This window comes from Protopterus annectens, chromosome 2.part0, assembly GCF_019279795.1.
Source record: "Protopterus annectens isolate FY-2018-M chromosome 2.part0, PAN1.0, whole genome shotgun sequence".
In the NCBI taxonomy this organism is placed as follows: domain Eukaryota; kingdom Metazoa; phylum Chordata; order Ceratodontiformes; family Protopteridae; genus Protopterus; species Protopterus annectens.
The window spans coordinates 239422547-239448378 of NC_056728.1; the positions used below are offsets into that span (position 1 = coordinate 239422547).

The window sequence follows — 25832 nt, forward strand, 5'->3', positions numbered from 1 at the left end:
TAACCACGGACGCTTCCCTGATAGGGTGGGGGGGCATCTTTCAGGGACAGACAGTCCAAGGCGAATGGACCAATCTGGAGTACAATCTGCACATCAATGTTCTGGAGTTGAGGGCAGTGTTTTTGGCGTTGCAACACTTTGCTCCCCTTCTTCCTCCAGGGACCATTGCAGTTCAGACAGACAACATGTCCGTAGTCTGGTACATAAACAAGCAAGGTGGTACCAGGTCTTACCAACTATGCAGAGAGGCCATGAGAATTTGGCAATGGGCAGAGTCCACGGTCGCTTTCTGATCGCAACGCACATCCCGGGTCATCCAACGTCATAGCCGACAGGCTGAGCAGGGCAATACTATTGCCTCACGAGTGGTCCCTCAAACAGTCAGTTGCGGGAAGGATTTTTCGCAAATGGGACCAGCCTACCTGCGATCTGTTTGCGTCTCCAATGAACGCCAAATGCAGGAGCTACTTTGCCCTATTACCCCCTCCAGGGGAAGTCCCCAGGGACGCGCTGGTGCACGATTGGCCCCCGGGTCTCCTATATGCTTTTCCTCCATTTCGCCTGATTGCAAAGTTTCTACAGAAAGCAAACAACCTTCAGAGGACTATAATTCTCATTGCTCCGTTCTGGCCTCGTCAAATTTGGTTCCCCTTTCTATTGCATCACCGCATTCGGGGACCTTGGATGCTGGACCCAGAGCCAGATCTACTGACTCACTCGTCAGGAGTTCCTCACCCATCCCTGGAATCTCTCCATCTAGCAGCTTGGCTGCTCCTTCCTTCTAGCCAGGTCAATTCCCCTTACATCGGCGGTTCAAGATATTTTGGTAGCTTCTCATAAAGTTTCCACTACAAAGACTTACACCAGTAAATGGAAACGTTTTGTCTTCTGGAGTCACATCAGTTGGACCCTGTTACAGCTCCGTTGAATAAGGTTTTAGAATTTTTGACTGAATTATTTCAGGAAGGAGCTTCCCGGCTACCTTAAGAGTACAGTTAGCTGCCATTTCTAACTATCATGTAGAAGAAAGTGGTGCACCTATTATGGCTCACAGACTTTGTAAAGCCTTTTAAAAGGTTCCTTTCATATCAGACCACCAGTCAGAAGTCCGACATCACCGTGGAATTTAAACTTATTGCTCTCTAAATTGATGTTACCACCCTTTGAACCAGCTTCAAGTTGCACTTTGAAATTTTTGTCATGGAAAACATTATTTCTAGTGGCTATTACATCTGCTAGACGGGTGTCTGAGCTGCAGGCCCTTTCGGTCAAACATCCTTATTTAATTTTTCATTCTGACAGAGTATCCCTACGCACTAATCCATCCTTTCTTCCCAAAGTTTGTTCTACTAGTAATATTAATCAGTCCATCGAATTACCCACCTTCTTTAAAACCACTCTAATAAATTAGAGTATATGTTGCACAAACTAGACGTCCATAGACAACTCAGATTTTATTTGGATAGAACAAAAGATCACAGGAAATCTGATCAACTATTTGTAGCTTTTGCTGACAGCAGAAAGGGTCTTGCAGTTACAAACGAACTCTTTCAAGTGGCTAACTGACTGTATCATTTATGTTTATGAAGATTCTGATCAAACATTATCAGCAAAACCCAGAGGACATTCTACCAGATCAATTTCTACATCTTTGGCTCATGCAGCTCGTTTACCTTTAGACACTATTTGTGCGGCTGCTACTTGGGCTAAACCACATACATTTATATCTCATTACAAAGTGGACAGGGTTTCTAGGGATAGGGCAACCTTTGGTTCCACTGTGCTCAAGAACGTTCTCCCTTGAGTTCCTCAGGATCATGGAGCTAGGGGCGCTACCCATGTGTAAGAACAAAGGCGAGATTGAACACTCTCACATAAAGAAGTTATGTCCTTACCATAACGTTCCATGTGGAGTGTTCATCTCGCCTTGGTTATTACACTCCCACCCTTCCCACCCTTGGGAAGAACGTTCGATTTGGTGCCTGGTCTGGAGTATTCTCCTTCTGCTGTTGCAGTATTACTGTTACTATCATACACTGGGTATGTTTGTATATATGTTTTTTATGTATATAGTTGGCATGTGTGCGTGCTTTATGTCTGGTTTGCTTGCAAACTAGATCTGAGGTAAAGGCAGAGGGGGATTGTGGGTATTTGATGTCCTCGAGCTTCTTCTCGATGCAGAGCTTGCAGTCGGCCGGCACGGAGCCGAGGATCGGCTCCGAACCCATGTGTAATAACCAAGGCGAGATGAACACTCCACATGGAATGTTATGGTAAGGACATAACTTCTTTTTTTTGTCGCTTTAGTTTATTACTTGTGTTACATTTAACTGATTTAAGTTTTCTGAAGGGGTGCAGTGGATAATATAATCATGCAGTTTATTTACTTGTTTATAGGTAATTAATTTTTATATGAATCTCATCGTGGAGAGAAGTAAGAAACCAGAGTTTCCAAATACCTATGCATTTAGTACGTTTTTCTTCACCAAACTGGGTTCAGGAGGTTACCAGGCAGTAAGACGATGGACAAAAGGTGTTGACCTATTTGAGAAAGAGATTGTTTTAATTCCTCTTCACTTGGGAGTGCATTGGGCTCTAATGGTAAGTGATCACTGCATTTACAAACATGCTTTCATTCTAGATTTTGCAAAGAATGGCTAATGAAAGAATGTACCCTAGGCCAAATGGCGAAGACCAGATGTAGAACTCTGCATTAGTTTGATTGTAATGCAGTCAGCATAGAATTTCATTTTTGGATGCATTGTAATAATTATTGTGATTGTAAGTTCCATTTAATATAAAATGTATATAACTGTTGAATTGTGATGTGCATGCAATGAAAGTAAGATATGGAGACTACATTTTTGTTATGCTTGAGGAATGTGTAATAGAGAGGGCAGAAGGGGAGAACATGTCAAGGACACTTGAAGGATCGAGCTACGAGTAATGACCATCCATCCATTCATTTTCTTAATCATTTCTTTAGTGAGGATCAATGTACTGTTAAGGTGAGCAGGGCATGTCAAACTTCTATTTCACCACGAACAGACCTAATCACCTTCTGTGGTATTACTTGGGTTTTCCCAGGTAAATTGAGGTGCATAATTATTCCAGCATGTTAACTGTCTGTCCTAGAACTACTGGTTAGTGGGCCTTGTCATGCCCATAAAACTTTCATCTGGTTCCACTACACCCAGAGGAGCAGTGACTAGACCCTTAAGATCTGACTAGATTGCTGAGCACCTCACTGTGTCAGAAAATGTTAGCCAAGCAATCCTGTGAAGATCATTATTTCAACCACTTGTACTTATTGTCTCATCCTTTGAGTTAGTAGCTAAAGCTTATGCCTGTAGGTAAGGATGTAGACAAAAATTGACAAGTGAAGTGTGATTTGTGAGACCCTGAATGCAATCCAGGCAAATGGGGTTCATTTAGCTGCCCCAACACCAGAGTAGCCAGGCACAAAAGGGAAGAATGGCATAGTATGCTTACTTCTCTGGAGTGGAGATAGGGAGGACCATGCATGCACAGGAATGTGATTTCCATGATGTAGACAAGAAAAAAAATGCTACTCCTCCTTTGAGAGGGAAGGGTAGAGCTGTTTAAAGGGAACCATGGTACTTTGAGTGTGTGCTTGGGATAGGGCTGCAAAAAAAACAACAAATCTCAGTCCATCCCTGATTGTTTTCTGCGTGATGGCCTCTCCCAGTTGCCCTTCACCGTGGAATATGGAAGGGCTGATTTGACTGGGAAGGGATTGATGATCAATAGATAGCAAACAGGAGGACAGCAGAAATCAGTAAAAGGGATTATCTAAGGCAGCAATGGCTTGCTGGCTGTAGGCAAAGAGCACATTTTGTTTCGCATATGTTGGATTCTGTTTGCTCTTTCCTGCTAGAGCTTGAGTTAATGTCTGTTTGCAGTTGCAGTGTGCTTAATTTTGGTAATGTGACTCTGAAACTTCAGCTCTGACTCAGGCTTTCCCTTTGTGTTCAACTTTGACTTCAGTATGATACAACATGACTGCAAATGGATCACTGTAGCCACAAAACTTTGAGCACAAATCAACCTGATGACATAGAGGCAAGGCATTGGTCTGCACTGCCATTGATCCAAGCTGGGGAATGGACTAGGACTGCAGTGGAAATGTGCAGGGGCCATCTGGAGGGCCAACAGTGGGTTGGATGGAGAGTAGGGAAAAAAATAAATGACTTGACTGCACCTTACCTTTGCAGCTCCAATGACTGAGGAATTTGTACTGGTGCAACTTTATAGTCTTTAGATAAAGACCATTGCCAGGATTACCAGTTTTGTTCTCTTTTTGTTATTGATAATTGTTTTGCTGTTTTCTGCTTTTGAATGAGGCAGCACTTTCAAAATGTGAGATTAAAGCAGTTTGTAGGTGTTTGCTTACTACTATTTTAAGATAAATTTTCATCGCTTTTGATAAAAACCTGATGAATTTTGTGCTTGAAGCAATTTTAGTTAGATGGAACTTTTAAATTGCTGAATGAGACTTAACTGCCTTCAGTTTGAGGCATTCTTGATAATGCGGTTTGTGCCCTTGTAATGCCACTTTTTTTCTTTCGTATCAAAGAAATAATTCATGCTATTTTTCATTACCTTTGATTCTTTCTGGATGTGTTTGTGCTTTTTTCTGTCAGTTTTACCTTCACTGTCTTCTTTGCACCTCATGGCTCTGAATATTCTTTCTTCGATCCTGGTTCTGACACCATGTGGCTGTCCTATCTGGGATACGATAGAGTCTTTGTGGGTTCTGTTCAAGCAGCTTAATTTCATACAACATTACAATTACAATTGATGAATATTGACTTTAACTTAAGTAACTTCTATACAAACTAACAACTGTGATCATGCATGCTCGCACTCTGGCTGCTCCTTCAAAATGGTACCAAGGATTGCAAGTGTCTGCAATTTATACATGCATGTAAAGCCTTGCATGCTTCTTGGAGATTTCACGCACACACTTGTGCTCTGATCTACATCCTCCCTGTTTGAGAAATAGATCATATAATTGTTATGAGACTATTAGGCATGCAGAAATCACAGGTAATCTTTAGTCATGCATTATACAATATTAAATAGACAGGTGTATACAGTCAAGTCCACGTTGCTATGTATTTCACATGAGGCTTAGATACTCGTCCATATCGTGTGACATAAAACTGGGAATTAGATTTAGCACTTGGAACAGTTTCTGTAAAATGATTAACCTTAGAATGTTTGAATCATTTTCTGGAATGGAATCAGAATTTTGAACACATTCTGGTCTGGAAACAGTATCTGATTCACTGTTAGACTTAGGACCTGCATCACAGAAACAATGTTGTGATTGCAATGATGATGATTCTGGTACAGGAAGATGATGTCTGCGGTTCCGCTTGTACTCTGTACCCTTGGAGTTACCACGTAATCTCGCGGGTCGGCACAGATATCTGTAATCTGTCCTAGTTGATCAAATCCTTTTGTTGTTTGAATTCATACCCTATCTCCTTCCCTCAATGGACGAAGTAATCTGCTCGATCTGTTGGAACTAGATTTCTGGATATTATGCTTCTTAAACAATTGAGCCTTGATGATTTTATTGTTCTTAGGTTTAGGCTGTAACAAACTGGAAGAGATAGGTAGCGTAGTTCTAGTTTGCTTGGAAAACCGTCTTTGAGCAGGTGAGCCAAGAATATCGTCATGGGGTATGTTTCTGAGATTAAGCAAATTTAAGAGCACATTATTGTCACACTTTGACCTTTCATGTAATTGTTTTGGACTCTGCAGTGCTAGTTCAGCTGGACCATTGGACTGAGGATATTCAGGGCTACTAGTGACGTGTACAAAGTCCCATTCTTTTGCAAATTTCTGAAACTGGCTAGTGAATAGAGTGCCATTGTCAGAAAAAAGTTTGTGTGGACTACCATGAACTGAGAAATGATGTTTCAACTTAGTAATAACAGGAGTGGAAGTTAGGTTAGGTAGTAGATCGATCTCAAACCAATTTGAATAAGAGTCTACCAAAACTAAGTAGTGTTGATTGTTCCACTCAGTGATATCAGTTGCTACAGTAGACCAAGGTAATTCAGGAACTGGACTTGGCTTAAGCAGTTCTCTTTACAGATGTGGTTTAGTACTATTGCATACTGAACAAGTAGAAAGTACTTTATCAGTGAAGGCCAAAATACTAATTCACATGCTCTTCTCTTATTTGGTGTGGATCCTGGATGACCACGATGCAAAATCTGGATATATCCTTGTTGTTAAGGACGCAGGAACAATAATTTTGGGATGTTTGAAAATAATGCCAGCTTCATCAACAATTCATCTCTGTAAGGAAAATATGTTTGCACTCCAGGTGGTACACTAGATTGCTTTGACGGCCATCCAACATTAATATGGTGATTAAGCTTCTGTAAAATTGGATCAGTCTGTGTGTGATCTCTTAACTCATCAAGTCTACTGGTGGAAAAATTATGCCCTGACATCACATTAAAGTCAAAATTCTCTACGTCAAGCTGATCTGTTGTATTTCTGGGTGATCTGGATAAGGTATCAGCCAGATAGGACAATTTGCCTTGTGTATAGACCATTTTGAAATTGTACTTTTGCAGTTTGATCATCATTCTTTATAATATCGCTGGAGTGGAATGAATAGGCTTTTTCAGAATAGTACCTAGAGGTTGATGATCAGTTTCAGTTTGAGTAGCTCAACCATAAATATAATCATAAAACCTGGAACATGTAAATACTATTGTCAAAAGCTCCTTCTCAATTTGAGCATACACCATCTCAGTTTGGGTTAGTGTTTTAGATGCATAAGCTACTGGTCTGCCCTCTTGAAATATAACTGCACCTAGACCAAATTTTGAAGCATCACAGGAATGAGTAACTGGTTTATTCACATCATAGTATCTTAATGTAGGTTGGGTGGCAGTTTTCTGCTTAAGGTTTTCAAATGCCTTCTGGTGTTCCAACTATGACCATGAAAAATTTTTGCGTGTGAGCTCTCTTAAAGTAGTTGTAAATTCACTGAAGTCTGATGTAAATTTGCCTAAATAAGTGACCATGCCCAGTAAGCGCTGTAAAACTTGTACATCATCTGATGCTGGCATCTCAAGAATAGCTGCTTATTTGGTCGGGTCTGGTCTCAAACCTGTGCTCATGAACAAATGACCTACGTACGTAACTTCTGTAAGTCTGAATTTGCACTTCAGAGGATTGAGCTTCAAGTTTACTTCACGTGCTCTCTCTAGAACTTTCTTGAGGTTTCTGTCATGTTCTGCTTCACCATTGCCTCCAGCCAATAGCTCATGTACTATTATGGCACAGGGATGACCCGAAAAAAATTGTCCGATTGCACGCTGGAAGACTTCACTTGCAGAATTTATTCCAAATGGCATCCTTGGGAATCTGTGTCTGCTAAATGGAGTAACAAAAGTAGTTAGAAATGAGGATTTGCGATGTAGTATCACTTGTCAAAACAAACTCTCTGCATCCAAAACAGAAAATATACAGTAGCATTCAGTATTAGAGCTGCAACTTCCTTGATTGCGTGCATTGGATGATATTATCTTTTAAATGCTTTGTTCAGATCTCTTCGGTCAGTACATATTCTGGTTTCGTCTGAGCCTTTTTTATGAGCGGCTACCATGGATGACACCCATTACATTGGCTCTGTGGGTGGACACGTCACAACTTGCTGCACCATTTTATCCAACTGAGCTTTAATTTTATCTTGTATAGCTAGTGGAACTTGTCTTGCTGGTCTGACTACTTGGAGTGACCTCTGGGTGTAACTTCATGAAATACACAACTGGATGTTTACCTAACTTGTCATCAGAAACATCAGCATACTCTGAGAAAATGGCTTCTGAAAAACTGAACTCGGAAATGCACTTATGTGATAGACTTCTTTAGCAAAAGAAAGCAGATTAATTTTTAAACTATCTTTGAGACCCAATAAAGATTGCACTGGTCTTTGGACTACATAGAGTAAGAAGTTGTAATGGTTCTCTGCCAAATAACATGAAAGCATCACTGAACTTTCGGTTTGAATCTCTTCACCTCCATAAGCAACAAGTCTTGCACTACTGGTTACATTGAGTTGTTCCTTAATTCTCTCTCTAGCAAAAGTGTCTGCTGATGTAACCATTACACTTTGACTCAGCGTCTACTTTGAGCTCTGTGGGTTTTCCATTAATCCGGACAGTAGAAAATCCTTCACTTCTTGTTGATAAATTCACTCACTGCTCCAACTCTTTCACAAAGCACTGATACACCATCTACATAGAAAGCTGACTGCTTGGGCTCTACTTGATCAACTTGCTTTTTGGTGTGACCTTTATTTACAGCTGCATGAGGCTTACTTGATTTGCAAAACTTTTGGAAATTATACCATTTTTTACACTTGTGACATTGCTGACCATATACTAAGCACTTCTCGCTTTTATATTCATGATTCACACCACAATTCCGACAGCTAACAATAAAGCTAGATTTGGGTTTTTCTGATTCATGCTTGTACTGCAGTGAGCTGATGTAAGCTCCTTTCTTAGAACTTTCTGGAAAGCCATGTGCCTTCTTTGGAAACCCTGTAGCTGCCATGTGCTTAAGCCTGCTGTTGTTTGCTGTGTGTTGCATAGTGTATACATTTTCCCTGGAACCAACTGAAACCATGCACTTGTCACTCACAAGCATACTCTTGTATTTTTCTGTCACCTCATGGATTTGACAAAGCTCTATGGCCTTGCTCAATGTCAAATCACTGTCCCAAAGCAAAATCTTTCTCTCAGAGCAGCACTATTAATACCACACACAAGTCTGTCCTTTATCAGCTCATCCTTACACTTGTTAGCTCCGTTTTTCAAGTCAGTTGCATAAGCTGCAAATATTTCTCCTGGTTTCTGATCTCTTGTGTAAAACAAATACCTCTGTAATGTACTATTCGTCTGGGGGTTACACATTTGTCTGAACTTGTGCTTCAAACACTCAGGGTCTTCCCTTGATTCATCTTGTACAACAATATGACGGTCTGCACCTTCTCCTCATATACTGCTGGTGCATACACAATTGAACAATGTTCTTTGTGTTTCACTGTTGCAGTCATCACATTTGTGTTATCCCTGTCAGGGTAGCCCTAGGCCAGCCCGAATACCAGAGGCTTAGTATTTCTGTGTCGGTTGCTGTCACTTTAGGACTGACGTCAGTTTGTCAGTAGTATAAAGTAAGGCAGCCAAAGCTATTACATCAGTCTTTCTTGCCACAGAGCCCAAAGCAGAAGCAGTTTGCAGGAGTGCCGGTCGGCCGTTACCTGAGTTTCATCTTCCGAATTGAAGCTGAAGTCTTCTAAAGCTAAGTACCCTGTTGAGGATCCTTTTTTCTTGCACTAACCAATGTCAGAAAGTGTCTCCTGTGGAAAGCAAATACCACACAGAGACTTTCATTCTTACTGCGTCACTTGCTTAGGCCCAGACCATGATGTCCCTCACTGTTGCTTTTGTGCTTTGTTCAATGCCAGAACTATACATCATTGGGCCCTTATTGTAGCTAGATATTTTCGCTTACAGTCCTCGAATTCTGATTTGGCTTCGGTAAGCCATCTGACAGCAGATCTTCCAAAAAAAGTAAGGAAAAAAACAGACCGCACAGGTCCAAACCAACCAACAACACTTCTGTTAAGCTAGTCGTCAGTTCTCCGGTCCTCAGTGAGGCTCATTCACAGCCCCTGATGCCCACTTCTGTGGATTCGCAGGCCGCTACTGAGACCCTGTCGGAGTCTGGTATGCCGCAAAACTCTTCTGCGACTAAGGATCCTGCGGTTGTCTCTACCTTGGATGGGTCCAGAGCTGCTGAGCAGGCACCAGCTTCCAAGGAAGTACTTCGCACTACCGATTCTCGACACAAACTGACAACTTCTTTCGCATCTACCTTTCTTTCGAAAACTACCAAATTTCTAAGACCCAGGGTATGAACCCCACCCAAGAAACTGACGACCCAATCTCAGGCACCTGCTTCCTTGCCTCATTCTCAATTGCTTAAAATGGTGGAAGACCTTATCCTGCTGATCAGGGGAAGCCAAGCTACCCTTTCCAAAAGAGATCTGTCCCCACTAGTCTTGTCTGAACAGGAGTCTGACAACTCTGATGCATCTGAATATGACGACATGCAACCCCTCTCTGCTAATGATTATTCTGATGCAGAGGATTCCATTACTTCAGCCTCTCCACCCGAGGACTTTCCTTTGGGGAAACCCTTCATACCTTAAGGGAGCATTTCCAGTGGGAATGTCAGTACTACCCTCAGTCTAAAAAGAGATTCAGGGAATTCTGAGATCTTCCACAGCACAGACTCCCGGCCATTCTCCCAGTCCTGGATGTTGTGGACGATGTTCTCCTGGAATCCAGTTTGACTCCTGACACCCTCCCTCCTGCACCCAGAAACCCTGACTGGTATTAGAGTCCCTGACTCACACAAATTTCTTTTTACAAATCCTACTGCTGACCCTGAGGTAATTTCTCAAGGGCCTAAAGGAATTAAAGCAACTTCTGCTAAGAATCCCACCCCCTCAGATAGGGATTCCCGAGCACTAGACAGATGGGGTAAAAAAGTATACACCTGTGCTACTCTTGCTATCAGAGCACTAAATTGCCAGTTTCATATGCTAAAATTTCAGCAACATACCATGGAACTCCTCAAACAAAAAGTGTCTTCCTTTCCTGCTTGTGCAGAATCTAAAGAGTTACAAGAGTTAATGCATTCTGCAAGTCAAGTGACTAAGCACACCTTACACTGTGGTTTTGATGCCCTAGAAGCTTCTTGCAGGGCAGCAGTCACCGGTTCTGTCTTTAGAAGGCATGCATGGCTTAAGGAACAGCCCTTGCCAGACCATGTTAAATCTAAATTATTGGATGCACCCTTGCACAAAGACAACTTATATGGCACTAAGGCAGAGGAGGTCTTAAAAAAGATAGAAGAAAAAGCTAAATCTATGCAAACAGTTAAGGATTTCTTGCAGGCCCAGCCACCCAGATTCAGCAGGCATTGCCCCTCCAAGTACTGGTCCTTTCCTGCTCCTACCAGGTCAATTCAGCCCAGACTCCAGGGAAACAGACCCCCCCCCCCCCGGACAGCAGCCACAGGGAATGCAGAGATCAAAACAGTGGAACTCCTCCACTTCAAAACCAGGGAGTTCTAAGCCACCCCCTCATGGTAAGAACTCACAATGACTCTCCTCCCCCACCCCCTGCCCACCTTCACTTACCCCTAGGAGGAAAACTCTTTTTTCACGCAAGCACCTGGACCACCATTACTAATGACCACTGGGTCCTCAACATAGTGTCCCAGGGATACAGATTTTCTTTCCACACTCTTCCAACCCCAAAAGGGTTCCCAGATCTACCTCCAAACCAGTGGCAGAGGAGCAAAAGCAAATCCTTTCCCTGCTCTCTGTGAGGGCAATAGAGCATGTTCCTGCAGAACAGAAAGGCCAAGGTTTCTACTCTAATTTTTCTGGTGCCCAGAAAAGAGGGCAGCTAGCGCCCCATCTGTGATCTATCCACTCTAAACACCTTCCTGGTGATGCCAAAATTCAAAATGTTCACCCTCCAGCAACTGCTACCCATGCTCTCCAAGGATGCTTGGCTAGCCAACCTAGACCTAAAAGAGGCATACCTCCACATTCCTATCAGGGAATCATGCAGGAAATATCTACATTTCAGGGCAGGATCTCTGCACTTTCAGTTCTCTGCACTTCCCTTTGGCTTATCTACTGCCCCCAGAGTTTTCACAAAATGTCTAGCTCCCGCTATTGCCTTCTGCAGACAAAGGAATATCCAAATTTACCCGTACTTATACTGCCTAATTCAGGCAGCCAGTAAACGCTGCTCAAACACCTGGCATTTGTAAAGTCTCTACTGACCTCCCTAGGGTACACTATCAATGAAAGGAAATCCAAACTAGTGCCCACCCAAAGGATTATATTCCTGGGAGCAAGCCTGGACACAGCATCCCAGATGGCATTCCTTACACCAGAAAAGCAAACTTACCTGATGGCCTACTTCTCTCAGCTAGCCACCAGACCCCAGTTATTTGCAAGGAAAGTCCTGCAAACTTTGGGGTTCATGGCATCTTGCATTCTATTCATTCCATATGCCAGACTGCATATGAGGAAACTTCAGTGGTACCTAAAAAGCCTTTGGTGTCAACACTGTCAAGACCTGGAAACTCTTTTATACCAATGATACCTTGCCTAAGGAAAGATTTTCGTTGGTGGGCAGCAGCATGCTTCCACAACAAGGGACTACCTTTCTCACCATACTCTGACGCCCAGACCCTCACCACAGATGCATCAGACTATGCCTGGGGTGCACACCTGGATGGCAGGTGCATACAGGGCCAATGGTGCCCACAACAAATCCATCTGCACATCAACCAAAAAGAGATGTTAGCTGTCCAGCACACATTGACAGCTTTCAGGCCCCTTCTCTCACCAGGGGCTCTCCTGATCAAAACAGACAACACCACTGTGATGTGGTATATCAATAAGCAGGGAGTGACTCACTTCTACCTTCTATGCAGGCTGACCATGCAACTCCACCTGTTAGCACATTTCCTGTCAGGTTCTCTAAACTCTTTGGCAGACCACTTAAGCAGAAATCTTCTGGACCCATACGAGTGGCAGCTAGACAAAAGAGCCTTCATCCTAATAACTCCGAAATGGGGCACCCTGAAGGTTGACCTCTTTGCCTCCCACACCAACCATCAGCAAGTTCTGTACCAGGGACCATCACTGCATGGCTTGGAAAGTGGATGCTCTATCCTTACCCTTGGTCAGTCTATTGGTCTATGCATTTCATTCAGTACCTCTCATCACCAGGGTACTGCTCAAAATAAGGGAGGAAAAACTAAGGACAATTCATATTGCTCCAGACTGGCCTCACCATCACTGGTACCCACTGCCATGCAGCCTGTCCCCACTGCCACTATGTCATCTCACTCAGGCCCCAACCCTCCTGACCCAGAGGGAAGGAGAATTCATGCATCCCCAATTGCAGACCCCCACTTTGGAAGCCTGGCTTATTCCCTGACCACTGATCAATCTGCAAACCTCAGTAAACTGGTTCTAGGTGTTATATCTGAGGCCAGACGTCCTAGCACTAGAAAAATCTTATGGTGACAAATGGAAAAGGTTCTGCACATGGATTCAGGCTAAGGGAGCCAATATGGCACAGCCCTCCCTACCTGTCAGCCTAGATTACCTAGCTGACCTGCTACACAGTGGTGTCTCTTTTTCCTCTATTAAAATTCATGCCTTGGCTATCTTTGCTCATTTCCACTCCGAGCAACCCCTTTTCTCACACCCTCTGATCAAACAATTCCTAAGAGGGGCTAGCAACTTGAGGCCACCCAGACTAGCACATACCCCAGCTTGGGACCTTAACTTTGTTTTGGAAAAGCTCACCCTGCCCCCATTTCAAGCCAGCATCTTCAGCAGAGTTAAAATTTCTCTCCTAGAAGACAGCTTTTCTTCTGGCCATCACTTCAGCCGGAAGAGTCTCCGAGCAACAAGCACTCATGGCTGTGGAGCCAATCATCATCTTCCATGCTGACAGGGTTTCCCTCAGGACTATCCCATCCTTCATACCCAAAGTGGTGTCCAGTGTGGCTCTCAACCAATCCATTCATTTGCCCACCTTTTTGCCTAACCCACAAAACAAGGGGGAAGGATCCTGCACTCTCTAGATGTGCATAGACAGCTCAGTTTCTATCTAGGCAGGACTAAATCATTCAGAAAGTCTGATCAATTACTGGTTAGCTTTGCTGCAGGGGCAGAGGGCAAAGCCATCTCCAAACAAACAATTTCCAAATGGATAGCAAACTGCATCCATTTCTGTTACAAGCAACATGGAAAACCTCCCCCTAAGGGGGTCAGGACTCACTTCACCAGAGCAGCCTCCACCTCTGCAGCTTTCCTCAGAGGAGTCCCCATCAGGGACATCCTGGATGCTGCCACCTGGACATCTGTTCACACTTTTACCAAGCATTACCACCTGCCTATCTTCTCCAAATCCAGGGCAGACTTTGCCACTGCAGTCTTGCAGGGCATCCTAGCCATTCCCTAGTCTCCTTGACTGACTCCACCCTTTTCCTCAGCTTTGGGAATCAACCCAAATGTGATGACTGCAACAGTGAAACACGAAGAAAATAGTACAGTTGTGTACACTTACCATAAATGTATATGTTCGAGTGTATTCACTGTTGCAGTCCTGGTTTTCCTCCCTCCATCCCCCTCTTCTTTCTCTCTATCCTTACAATGAACATTTTGGTATTTACTTTCTACTTGTGGGGTTCTTCCGCCATAACCTGGCTCCCACTTGAGCGCTCCTGACAGGGCAAGAAAAACTGATGTAATGGCGTTGGTGCCTTACTTTATACTACTGACGACCTGACATCAGTCCTGAAGCAACAGCAACTGGCGTAGAAGTACCAAGCCTCTGGTATTTGGGGAGGCCGAGGACTACTGCAACAGTGAATACACTCGAACATCTACATTTATGCTAAGTGTACACAACCACACTTTCTCTCTCTTTCTATGGCCTCTGACCCAGCTAGGTTTAGCAAAATGAATGCCCTGGAGTGCATCTCTATCTGCATAAGCTGCTTATGAAAATGCGTACTCTTGCTCAAATATTCTCCAATTTTCTGCAATATTCTGATCAAATACAAGTGGTAGGGGGTTTCAAAATCCATCTGCCATATTAACACATACCATCAAAGGGTTTTGCAAATAAGTACAAACATATACATCCAGATATGCCAGAAACTAATGGCAGTATTTGTCCAATGCCTTTATGCCCTGAACTTGTATCTTTTGGGCTTTTCAGAATTATGCGAATGAACAAACTCGTACTACTTTCGAATAACTGGACTTTATGAAATAAACTTCCCGGGCGTTTTGATACTTTTGCAATATCATTGGAAAGGCTAAAATGCTCAAGTCATTTACCATCATTCGCTAAAGTCGTTTATCATTTTAAGAAACATTTGTGAACTTTGATGCGACTGAATAAATTGTGAGCACTGTAATACTCTTATAATGTCTTTTACAAGAAAATGCCTCTTATCAGTGCAAGAAACATGCCAAGTAACTGCAAAGTGCAAGTAAATTGAACATCTGTTACCAAAAACTCAATAACCTTTTGAAGTAATTGCTCTTTGCGAATAACTGCACACTGAGATGTCCCCAAAATGACAGTACCTTACTAGGCAGCTCTTTACAGTGTAAGAAGCACTCTGTAATGCCAGCACTTTGTGAACAGACAGACCCAACACAAGAAACTTTTCAAAATGGCTGCACTTCATGAAATAGTTGCATTTTGCACACAATAAACTTTTGCACACTTTGAGATGCTTCGTATTGTATCATGGGCATAACTAAAGTTATTTGAAGTCGTAGTTATGTGTATATACAGCACTTTTCCAAAACACATACAGTTGCCTTGCTTTATTTTTGCTTAATGTGCTCTTTTTTTTCTTCTTGTGTTCGTTTTGCTCATTTAAGCCCTTTCCATGCCCATTTAAGCCCTTTCCATGCCCAGTGTACTTTTCGTGTGCTCTTTTTACTCCAGGCATGCCCAGCTTTGCCTCAAACATGCTCGTTTTGCATTAAACATGCTCATTTTGCTTTACTGTTAATCGTTTCATAATTTTAAGCATTTTCTTTAGTTAACAAGCTTTTCTTGCTTTCCGCTTGCCTGGTAATGCGGTTTGTGCACTTGTAACTTTGTCTTTTGTATCAAATAAATAAATAGCTTGTGCTTTTTTTCATTACCTTTATTCTTTCTGGCTTTGTTTGTGCTTTTTTCTCTGTTTTACCTTCACTGTCGTCCTTGCACCTCATGGCTCCAAATATTCTTCTTTCTTCGATCCCAGTTCTGACACCATGTTGCTCTCCTATCTAGAATACAATAGAAGAGTCTTTGTGGGTTTTGTTCAAGAAGCTTTATTTTATACAAACACATTGCTATTGATGACTATTGACTGTAACTTGTATGCAAACTAAAAAATGTGATCATGCATGTTCTGTCTCTGGTTGCTCCTTCAAAATGGCACTAGGGATTGCACGTGTCTTCAGTTTGTATGTGTACATACAGCCTCGCATGCTTCTTAAATATATAGCACACACACAGTTATGCTCTGATCTACATTTAAAGTGTTTATTTCTGTAAGTTGCATGCATTTATAATTCACCCTAATGTCATTAAATATTTATTTGTATTATATTAGTTTTGTTTGTTCTAAAGGGTTTAGATTTAATCACTCAGATTTAAACATAAACTGTACCATTCTGCTGGTGACTCTGATTGTCCTTTTCTGTCCTCTGTGACAAGACCCCAAGATGCATTGACCTGTCCACTGAGAGAGCAGGGCAATCCTCATCGGCCAAGAGCAATCTTCTGTTTTCTGAGAGAATCATAACCTGTTATTGAGAGGTGCTGACTTTTATCTCAGCTGCATTACATGCAGCAGCAGAACCACTCCAGTGATTGTGGTCTCATGACACCATAATGAATAATGAGTAAATAACTCGAACTTGTGAAATTGTCTATTCATGTCTGCTTATGTATTCTTTGCAAATACCATATCTGTAAAATGCCTTCTTTGTTATTATTGTATCTGTCTACCTTGGAGCTTTTCTCCCCCGGGCCTCTGCTGAAAATGGACATGAATCCAGTCGGACTATCCCAGTCAATAGCTGTAAAATAAAAATAAATAAAAAATAAAATGACATCCTCCTGAATGTTACAAAGATGCAACCTTCATGTGTCAAAATGGGATACTTTTCAAGCCTGAGCTGTGCCTTGGTGTCCTGTACATAAATGTCATGAACTGGGAGGGGGGGACATGAGGCATATACTCTTGGTGGAGTCTAAAGTCCACCTTAAACATATCTGACTTACTTCCAATGAAGCAACACAAGTTTCACCATGCAGATGTGGGGGATCAGTCTGTGTGCAACAACAGCTGCTTCCAGTGCTCGATGGTATGTGGTCATATGCCTTCTCCAGGTCATCAATGCATGAGGATGGCACTGGCAAACTGAACTTATAACCATATCCATGTAATGAATCACCCTAGTGTACGACGCTGTAATGTGGATAATTCTTCCACAGTGCTTCCTGATGTCTAGGTTATTTACATGAAATATAGCAGATATTGATCAGGGTTTGCTGTATTTTCCGCATTGTGTTACACCAAGTACACAGCTGTATTCCATGTATTAAATGTGTGCTAGAACTACAGCAAACCTCAGTCATTTGGGGTTATTTGAGTGATATGCTAACTTTACATCTGTGTGGTGTAATTGCAATGCTGCTCTTCATAAATTGTGCTAATGTTTTTTTCTGCGTTAAATGGCTTTTGCTTTTTGCCTTTGGTTGTGTGATGCTGGAAATGGTCTTCGGAGGGGTTCACTCACCAGGTTAACAGAGCAAGTAAACCCCACTCCCTGTATATATGACAATAAGCCGATTCTCTCCTCCATGTTCAAGACAATGATCCAAATTATAGCTCTTCTTGAATCAGCAGTTCGATTGTTGCTCTGTCCTTTCTAGTACCGTGGCCTTGTTTTTTCTTGTGAGGCAAAGAAACACAAGTCTGACAGTAAATGAACACAAATGCACTCCTGAACCTTTCCCCCCCTTTTAAATTGGGACCACTGTCCTGATTTAAAAGTCCAGAGATCTAACAATGGATACCTTTCTTGTTGGGTCTTTGAGTTCATACTTCCCACCTGTCAATTTTGGATAATCTGAGACAGCTGCACACTTTGGTATGGGCTTTGCTACTGGTGAATGCTGTGATATTTAAGGCTTACTGAGCGAGCATGCTTACAAAGCTGGTGTGGACATTGCTACTCGTGCATGCTGTGATGTGTCAGGCTTACTGGATGAGCAAATGAAACAACATATAAATAGCAAACCTTCAAACAAACATGACACTAGGGTGAAAAATTCTCAAGTGATTTAGTTTCTGGTACCTCGGTTTTTTGCCTCAAAAAGTCAAGGTACCTGAAAATAAATCACTTGAGAATTTTTCACCCTAGTGTCATGTTCATTTGAAGGCTTCCTATTTATATGTTATTTCATTTGGCAGACTGTGGAGTGGTATAGTCATTTTTTACTGGACGAGCACGCTTACAAAGCTGATGTGGACATTGCTACTGGTGCATGCTGTGATGTCAAGCTTACTGAACAAGCATGCTTACAAAGCTGGCATGGGAATTGCTACTGGTGCATGCGGAGATGTGTCAGGCTTACTGGGCAAGGATGTTTACAAACCTGGTTACTACTGTTTTGCTGCTCTTACAAGTTTGTATGTTGATCCCAGAGCACAGCAATGAAAAGTTTCAGTAGTCGATGCCTTGATGTAGAGCCTCTAAGTATCCTTGTGGCATTTTTTTTTATTTCTGCCATCCTGCATGACTAATAATATGCTCACCAGTCCAAAGGACGTTAAATGCATGAGAAATTACTACATCCAGCAGCTACTGAATGAAGCATTATTTATTTGTCTTTCTTGACCAGGAAAAGTCCGATTGGGTAAAACCCATTTTCATCAGAGTTACACATGCACGTTTATAACTGCAGGGTAAAACATCTGTACATGAACTCATTTATCATGATTTTTTAATATTTCTTACGTGAGCTTACCATTTTAACACAAAAAAAGAGAAATTAACATAAATTGATTAATTTATGAATAGAAAAGTAAAATATAGTTGATGTATTTGCAGCACGTTGGCTACAGGGAAAAGATCAAACTGGGGTGTTTTTGAGGTTGGTAGTTTACACTACCAGTTTGTTTTTTTTTTTATCTCTGTTACTGTATTCCCTACTTCAAGTACAATTGATTTAGACTTTGGTTTCAATTTTCTATTAATTTTTTGTTTTCCAGCCAACAGAATTACAGTTAACAGGGCCTTTTTATGTCTAGGCAGTTCCGATCCTGGATCAAAAAAAATATTTCCTTGGTTACACCCATTTGCTCACCCAGTATTTCTGACAAGAGTACTCTGTAGCGTCTGTCAACTCATTACACTCCCAAAACATGTTCCCGGTTACCACTTTCTTTCCCATCATACCTCCAACATTTCCATCTACCCGAGGAAAAAATTCTTTGGAGTCCATTTGGGGTATAAAAATACCTGTGCAAACACAAGTCCAAATGATTTAGGATTTTTGCTTGTTAATTGTTGAGCCGTTCGTATGTCCTTCCATTGTTTCCTTGTAATTGCATATATAATCTCTGGTTAGTCTTTTCTAACCTTCTCTGATTTGTACAGTTGTTCGATATTTTATATGCCCTACTAATTCTACTGTTTTTCTAACAGCAGCTTCTGTTTCAGATTCAACTAAAAAGTCTACCAAAGCAAGCCTTCACTTAGGATTCCCATATCCTTTTCTCTTTGCCTGTACTCTGATAGGGAAGGCAGTCTCGACCTTGCAGTCCAAATGTCTTCTCAATCTCTTCCCAATTTTTTGCCTTTCCTTCTCTAGTTGTTTGCTCCCAGTACTTCGGTTCTGTGGTAATTTTCTCCAGCCTCCTCTTACCTAGTTTCTGTAAACCAGGTGCAGTCATCCCTGTCGGTAGAATCTCCTTTCTCCATTCTCGCATTGGCTTAGTTCTTAGAATACTTTGCTACTTTATAAATATATTTTGTATGGCTGCTGGTATTCTCTTTAAGGATCTGCATCCAAAGTCCTATTCTGTCCTTATTTCTTGAATTTCATAATTCCTTTCTACTGTGAATTACAACTTTCCTCTTCTGTTATGCATATCAGCCTTAAATGTGTAGCTGTAAAATATCCCTTCAAATAAGGTAATCCTAAACCTTTTTGTTTTGTTGGAAGGGTAAACTTATCCCACTTGACCCTTGCTCTTTTCCCATCCCAGATAAAATCCTTCAACTCTTTATTAATTACTGTCCACAGCTCCTGTGGTTGATGAAAATACCTACAGGTTCATAGGTAGGTACTAGGCTATCGGCCCTAGGGCCTATGTAAGCCTAGCCAGCAAGGTTCCCTGGCTTACGCCACCCAAGAAAGTTATTTTCCTGTGCCACTGTCGAGCAGAGACACAGAAGTGATCTCTGGGGTGTATTTCCTATTTCCCATCCACTCATCAAGATTTTTCTTGAAGAGTGCTAATGAAGAACTTTGCTTGACATAGATGGGTAGCCTGTTCCAGAGTATGGGAAGTCTCTGGGACAGGAATCTATCCCTCCAGCATGTCCTGTTTATTGTGGTGACCAGGTTTAAGTCCCTACGGCGTGTAGCTCGGAGGGATTGGGATTTCTTTAGGTGTAGCATGTCCAACAGCTCTGGGTTTGACATAGCTTTATATGTTAGGCAGAGATCACCTCTGAGTAGGCGATATGCTACGGAGTAAAGCTGGAGATTTTTGAGGCGGTCAGTGTAGGGCATTTGTTTGAGGCCAGTAATCCTCTATGAGGTACTTCTGTGGCCTTTCCAGCTGCTGCAGATGTCTTGAGGTACATTCCAAAAGGGGCATTGTACTCTATAATGGGTCTGAGTGTCGAGTAGAGGGGAACAATGACCTCTTTTTTCCTGGATGAGAACCCTTTTATGATGAGGTGTGCCACGTAGAAGGACTTCCTGACTACTGTGGTGATGTGACTATCAAAGGAGACACTACTGTCCACCTGGGTCCCAAGGTCTCATCACACATTCGGTGTTAAGTAGATTGCTGCCTATGTGGTAGTTCATGGGTACAGAGTTTTTACCAAAGGGGATGACACTGCACTTTTTGGCATTGAGCTTGAGACCATGGCTCTGACACCAGGCATCTGTCTCAGCGAGGCCCTTCTGTAGGATGTCCACATCATTTGGAGACTTGACTGTGGCTCCTAGTTTGTAGTCATCTGCAGACTTAGTTAGCCAGAGGCCTTCTGTGTTATCCTGTACTTCAGAGAAGTAGATACCAAACAGGAGAGGTCCCAGGACAGAACCCTGTGGTACTCCACTTGTCACTACTTTGAGGTCAGATTTAATGTCTGCAACTTTTACAGTGTGGGTTTTGTCAGCGAGCCAGTTGGCAACCCATGTTGTGATGTAGGGATTTATGCCTAGTTTAGTGAGTTTAGCTAAAATTCCAGAATGGGGGATGGTGTCGAAAGCCTTGGCGAGGTCATGATAGGCTGTGTGAACCACCTTGCCCTCATCTACTTTGGTGACTGCCTCAGAGAAGTCGATCAGGTTCAGGAGGCATGATCTGCTTTTCACAAACCTGAACTGGGTGGGATCCAGAGTTTGGAGGTTACCAATGTCTTTGTTTATGAGTTCCATGATGATACATTCCATGGCCTTGCAGACCAGGCTCGTCAGTCTAATAAGTTGATAGTTTCCAGGATCAGTGGTGGCTCCCCATTTGTGGAGTGGGATAACTGTTGCTGTGTGCCATTCAGTGGCACAACGCCTGATGTGAGGCTATTATTGAACATGGTGCTTAAGTGAGGAGCCAGATGTTCATCGTGCATACAGCTGCAGTCATAACAGATGGGTTCTCCTGCCATCAGGCGGGACTTCGGTCGGCCGAATTCCAAAGTCTAGGTCCAGCGTCGGTTGTCGTCGCTTCTTCCCTGACGTCAGTGCGACAGGGGTATAAAGGAACCAGCCGACGCCATTTTCTTCAGTCTTTCTTGCCGCGCAGTGCCCGAAGCAGAAGCAGTTCGCAAGTGCCGGTCGGCCAGCTCCTGAGATTATGAAAATTTGGAAACCAAAGTCTTCTTAAAAGCCAAGTACCCCGTTGGGGAAACTTTTCTTGCCTCAGACCGATGTCAAAGTTAATAATTGTATTTCTTGTGAGAAGCAAATACCGCATAAGGATTTCCATTCCCTCTGTATTCCTTGTTTAGGCCCAGACCACGACGTCTCGGTCTGTCGCTTTTGTGCTACATTCAACAAACGCACTATTAAGCGTCGGGCGGAGTTCGCCCAGCATTTTTTTTGGGAAAGCATTTAACTATACTATGTCATCGGATACTCCGACTCCGGTTTTGTCTAAAAAACGCAAAGACAAGGACCGACACTCAAAGGTCCGCAGCCTCTACCGACACCATGCCAAAGCCGACTACACGTGGTCCGGTTCTCAGCGAGGCGCCTACACAGCCCCTGATTACCGACGACACATCTTTGGCGATGTCTCCTGTACCCGAGGTCGCAGGCTCCTCGGCCCACACCCCGACTACTGATACCGAAGCCACTGTTGGCGTTGAAACACAGATTGTGGACAGGTCCACCTCCACTCAAGGTGTCTTCAGACCTTCCTCTTCTTTCTCCATCAAGGCTTTCACCAAGTCTACAGCAACCATGCACTCTAAGAGACCAGCTACACAGGGCCCACCTCCAGGCCCCATGCCTAAGAAACAGATGCTTAAAATGGCTGAGGATTACTCTAATCAGAGGTTCTCAGCCTCCTCCGGACAAAAGGCCCAGGGTGGAGGAAGATTCCCCCTCCTCTGATCAGGGCTCCATTATTTCAGAACACTCTGATGATCAGGAACAGTCTTACTCCCCTTTTGAAGACTCTGATGCGGAGAAGTCTATTCCTTCTGTATCCCCCCCTGAGGATTACTCATTTGGGGAAACTTTGCATACCTTAAGGGAACACTTCCACTGGGAAGGCCAGGATTATTCAGATTCCAAGAAAAGGCTCAGGGAATTTCTTTTGTTACCCCAGCACAGGCCTCTGGCTATACCTCCTGTCTTGGACATCTTAGATGATGTTTACTCGGAGGCCTGCCTTAACCCGGACTCTCTACCTCCAGCTCCAGTTAAGCCTGACAGGTACTACAGGGTTCCTGACTCGCACCAGTTTCTATACAAAAGCCATGCTGCTGACCTAGAAACCATTTCACAGGGGCCCAAGGGAGTTAAGGCCTCCATTGCCAAAAATCCACTGCCTTCCGAGAGAGATTCCAGATCCTTAGAAAGGTGGGGAAAAAAGGTATATACCTCGGCTACCTTATCCATGAGGGCCTTAAACTGTCACTTTCATATGCTAAAATACCAACAGTTTTTGTTATCACAATTGAAAAGTAAAATGTCACAACCTGAACAACCAGAATTGAAGGAGTTGCAGGATTTGATGCATAGTGCAGAACAAGTGGGTAAGCATACCTTACAATGTGGTTTTGATGCTCTAGAGGCCTCATGTAGAGCTGCTGTTACAGGCTCAGTCATACGTAGGCATGCCTGGCTCAAGGAACAAGCCTTGCCTGATCATGTCAAAGCTAAATTACTAGACCCTCTTCAAAAGGATGTACTATTTGGGGCTAATGCTGAGGAAGTATTACGGAAAATGGAGGAAAAGGCTAAATCAATGCAAACTGTGAAAGAATTTCTGCAGGTTCAACCCCCACGTTTTAGTAGAAATTGGCCTTCCAAAAACTGGTCCTTTCCTGCCACAGACAGACCCCAAAGAGGCAGATACAGGCGCCCGAGGGGCAGAGGACAATCACAAGGCTCGTATAGAGGCAGACAATGGCAAGCTCCTACACAAAGAGGTGGTGAGGACAACTCACAATCTTTCAGAAAGCAAACCCAATGACTTTCCCCTTTGCATGCCAACCAGGTCTCAAATGGCAGCCCCCTTAGGAGGAAAGCTGGCAGTATTTTCAAAAAATTGGCATGTTGTCACAAAGGACAAATGGATCCTGGACATTATAAACAGAGGCTACAAATTCCATTTTCATACCCTTCCAAAAATGAGAGGCATGCCAAACCTGCCACACAATCAAAGGGCTGAGGCACAAAGGCAAATTTCAGATCTCATAAACATGAAAGCTATTCAAGAGGTACCTACACACAAACATGGTCAAGGTTTTTATTCCAGGCTATTTCTGGTGCCAAGGAAGGGAAAAGATTGGAGACCTATTTTGGATCTGTCCATCCTAAACACATTTCTACTCGTACCAAAATTCAAGATGCTCACTCTACAGCAACTTCTTCCCATGCTGGGCAAGGAGTCTTGGCTGGTAACATTGGACCTCAAGGTGGCATACCTGCATGTCCCAATCAGACAAGATTGCAGAAGATACCTCAGATTTCTTGCAGGTTCAACCCATTATCAATTCTCCGCATTGCCCTTTGGCTTATTTACTGCGCCCAGAGTATTCACGAAATGCCTGGCATCAGTAATTGCCTACTGCAGACTTCAAGGGATACAAATATACCCTTATTTGGACGACTGCCTGATCCAAGCGGACAGCAAGCACATTCTTCTGAAACATCTGGCTTATGTAATAAGGTTATTAAACTCTCTGGGATACACAGTCAACAAAGAGAAATCAAGGCTAATACCCTCTCGGAAGATAATTTTCCTGGGTGCCAATTTGGACACAAACACCCAGATGGCCTACCTCACGCCAGAGAAGCAGGGGCAACTAATTCAATACTTCAGAACACTGGCAAATTGCACCAGACTGACTGCAAGAAAATCCTGCAGGCTCTGGGATTCATGGCATCTTGCATCTTACTAATCCCATGTGCAAAGCTGCATATGAGAAAACTACAATGGTACCTGAAAAACATATGGTCTCAACACAGCCACAGTTTGGAAACAATAGTACCACTAATTCCATGTCTGCAAAAGGAATTTCTGTGGTGGGCTCAAGCATGTCAAACAAACACAGGTCTTCCATTCAGCAAGCCTCAAGCAAATCAAGTCATCACAACAGACGCCTCGGACTACATGACAGACCGGTGCATTCAGGGCAAATGGTCCCAAAAAGAAAAGCACCTTCACATCAATCAAAAAGATGCTAGCAGTAATAAATGCTATTATAGCTTTCAAGGACCTTCTACAACCAGGTCAACTATTGATAAGAACGGACAACACCACAGTTATGTGGTACATAAACAAACAGGGAGGAACACATTCTGATCCCCTATGCAGACTGGCCATGTCACTTTGGAACATGGCCATGGACTTACAGATGGAACTACAAGCACAATACTTGCCAGGCAAGGAAAACACGCTGGCGGACAACCTAAGCAGGAATATGACAGATCCACACGAATGGAAATTGCATCCAAACGTTTTTACAGAAATAATACAAAAATGGGGAAGGCCAGTCATAGATCTCTTTACCTCCCACAAGAATCATCAATTGTCAAAATTCTGCTCAAGGATCTTCCATCCAAAGGCCTGGAGAGTGGACGCTCTTTCCTTCAGTTGGACATCAATGACAGTTTATGCCTTCCCTCCTATTCCTCTGCTGCCCAAAGTTCTATTAAAGACCAAAGCAGACAGACCAAAGATGATCCTCATTGCTCCGGACTGGCCAAGGCAACACTGGTACCCACTCCTGAGGAGCTTGACGCATTCCCCACCATGGACCATGCCTAAAATGCCTCTTCTTCTGACTCAGCACAGTTTCAAAACTCTTCACAGCCAGCTAAAAACACTCAATCTAGCCGCATGGAAGATTCCTTAGCATCAAAACAGGTCCTACTCTCCAAGGAGGTGCAGGATGTCATTTTGGAGGCCAGAAGGCCATCAACTAGAAAAGCTTACTCTGCAGAATGGAAACCTTTTTGTGTCTGGAATGAGAAAAAGGGCCAGGATCCTGGAAAACTGATTTTACCTCAAATACTACAATATTTGGCTGAACTGCTAAGCAGTGGGCTTTCTTTCTCCTCCATCAAAATCCATGCATCAGCCATTTCTGCAGAATACAACACTGATCCACCTTTATTCTCTCACCCTCTCCTAAGGCAGTTCCTCAGAGGGGCTAAGAATTT

General features: G+C 43.0%; 1 protein-coding gene across 3 annotated transcripts in view; it reads left to right on the plus strand.

The window, feature by feature from the left end:
* LOC122793043 (sentrin-specific protease 2-like) overlaps positions 1-25832 on the plus strand; it is a 1342091-nt gene that overhangs the window by 805533 nt on the left and 510726 nt on the right. For all 3 annotated transcript variants that reach the window (XM_044060712.1, XM_044060713.1, XM_044060715.1), the window contains one exon: positions 2398-2601. In XM_044060712.1, the coding sequence (XP_043916647.1) occupies positions 2398-2601 (204 nt within the window). The remainder of the gene's footprint in view (positions 1-2397; positions 2602-25832) is intronic.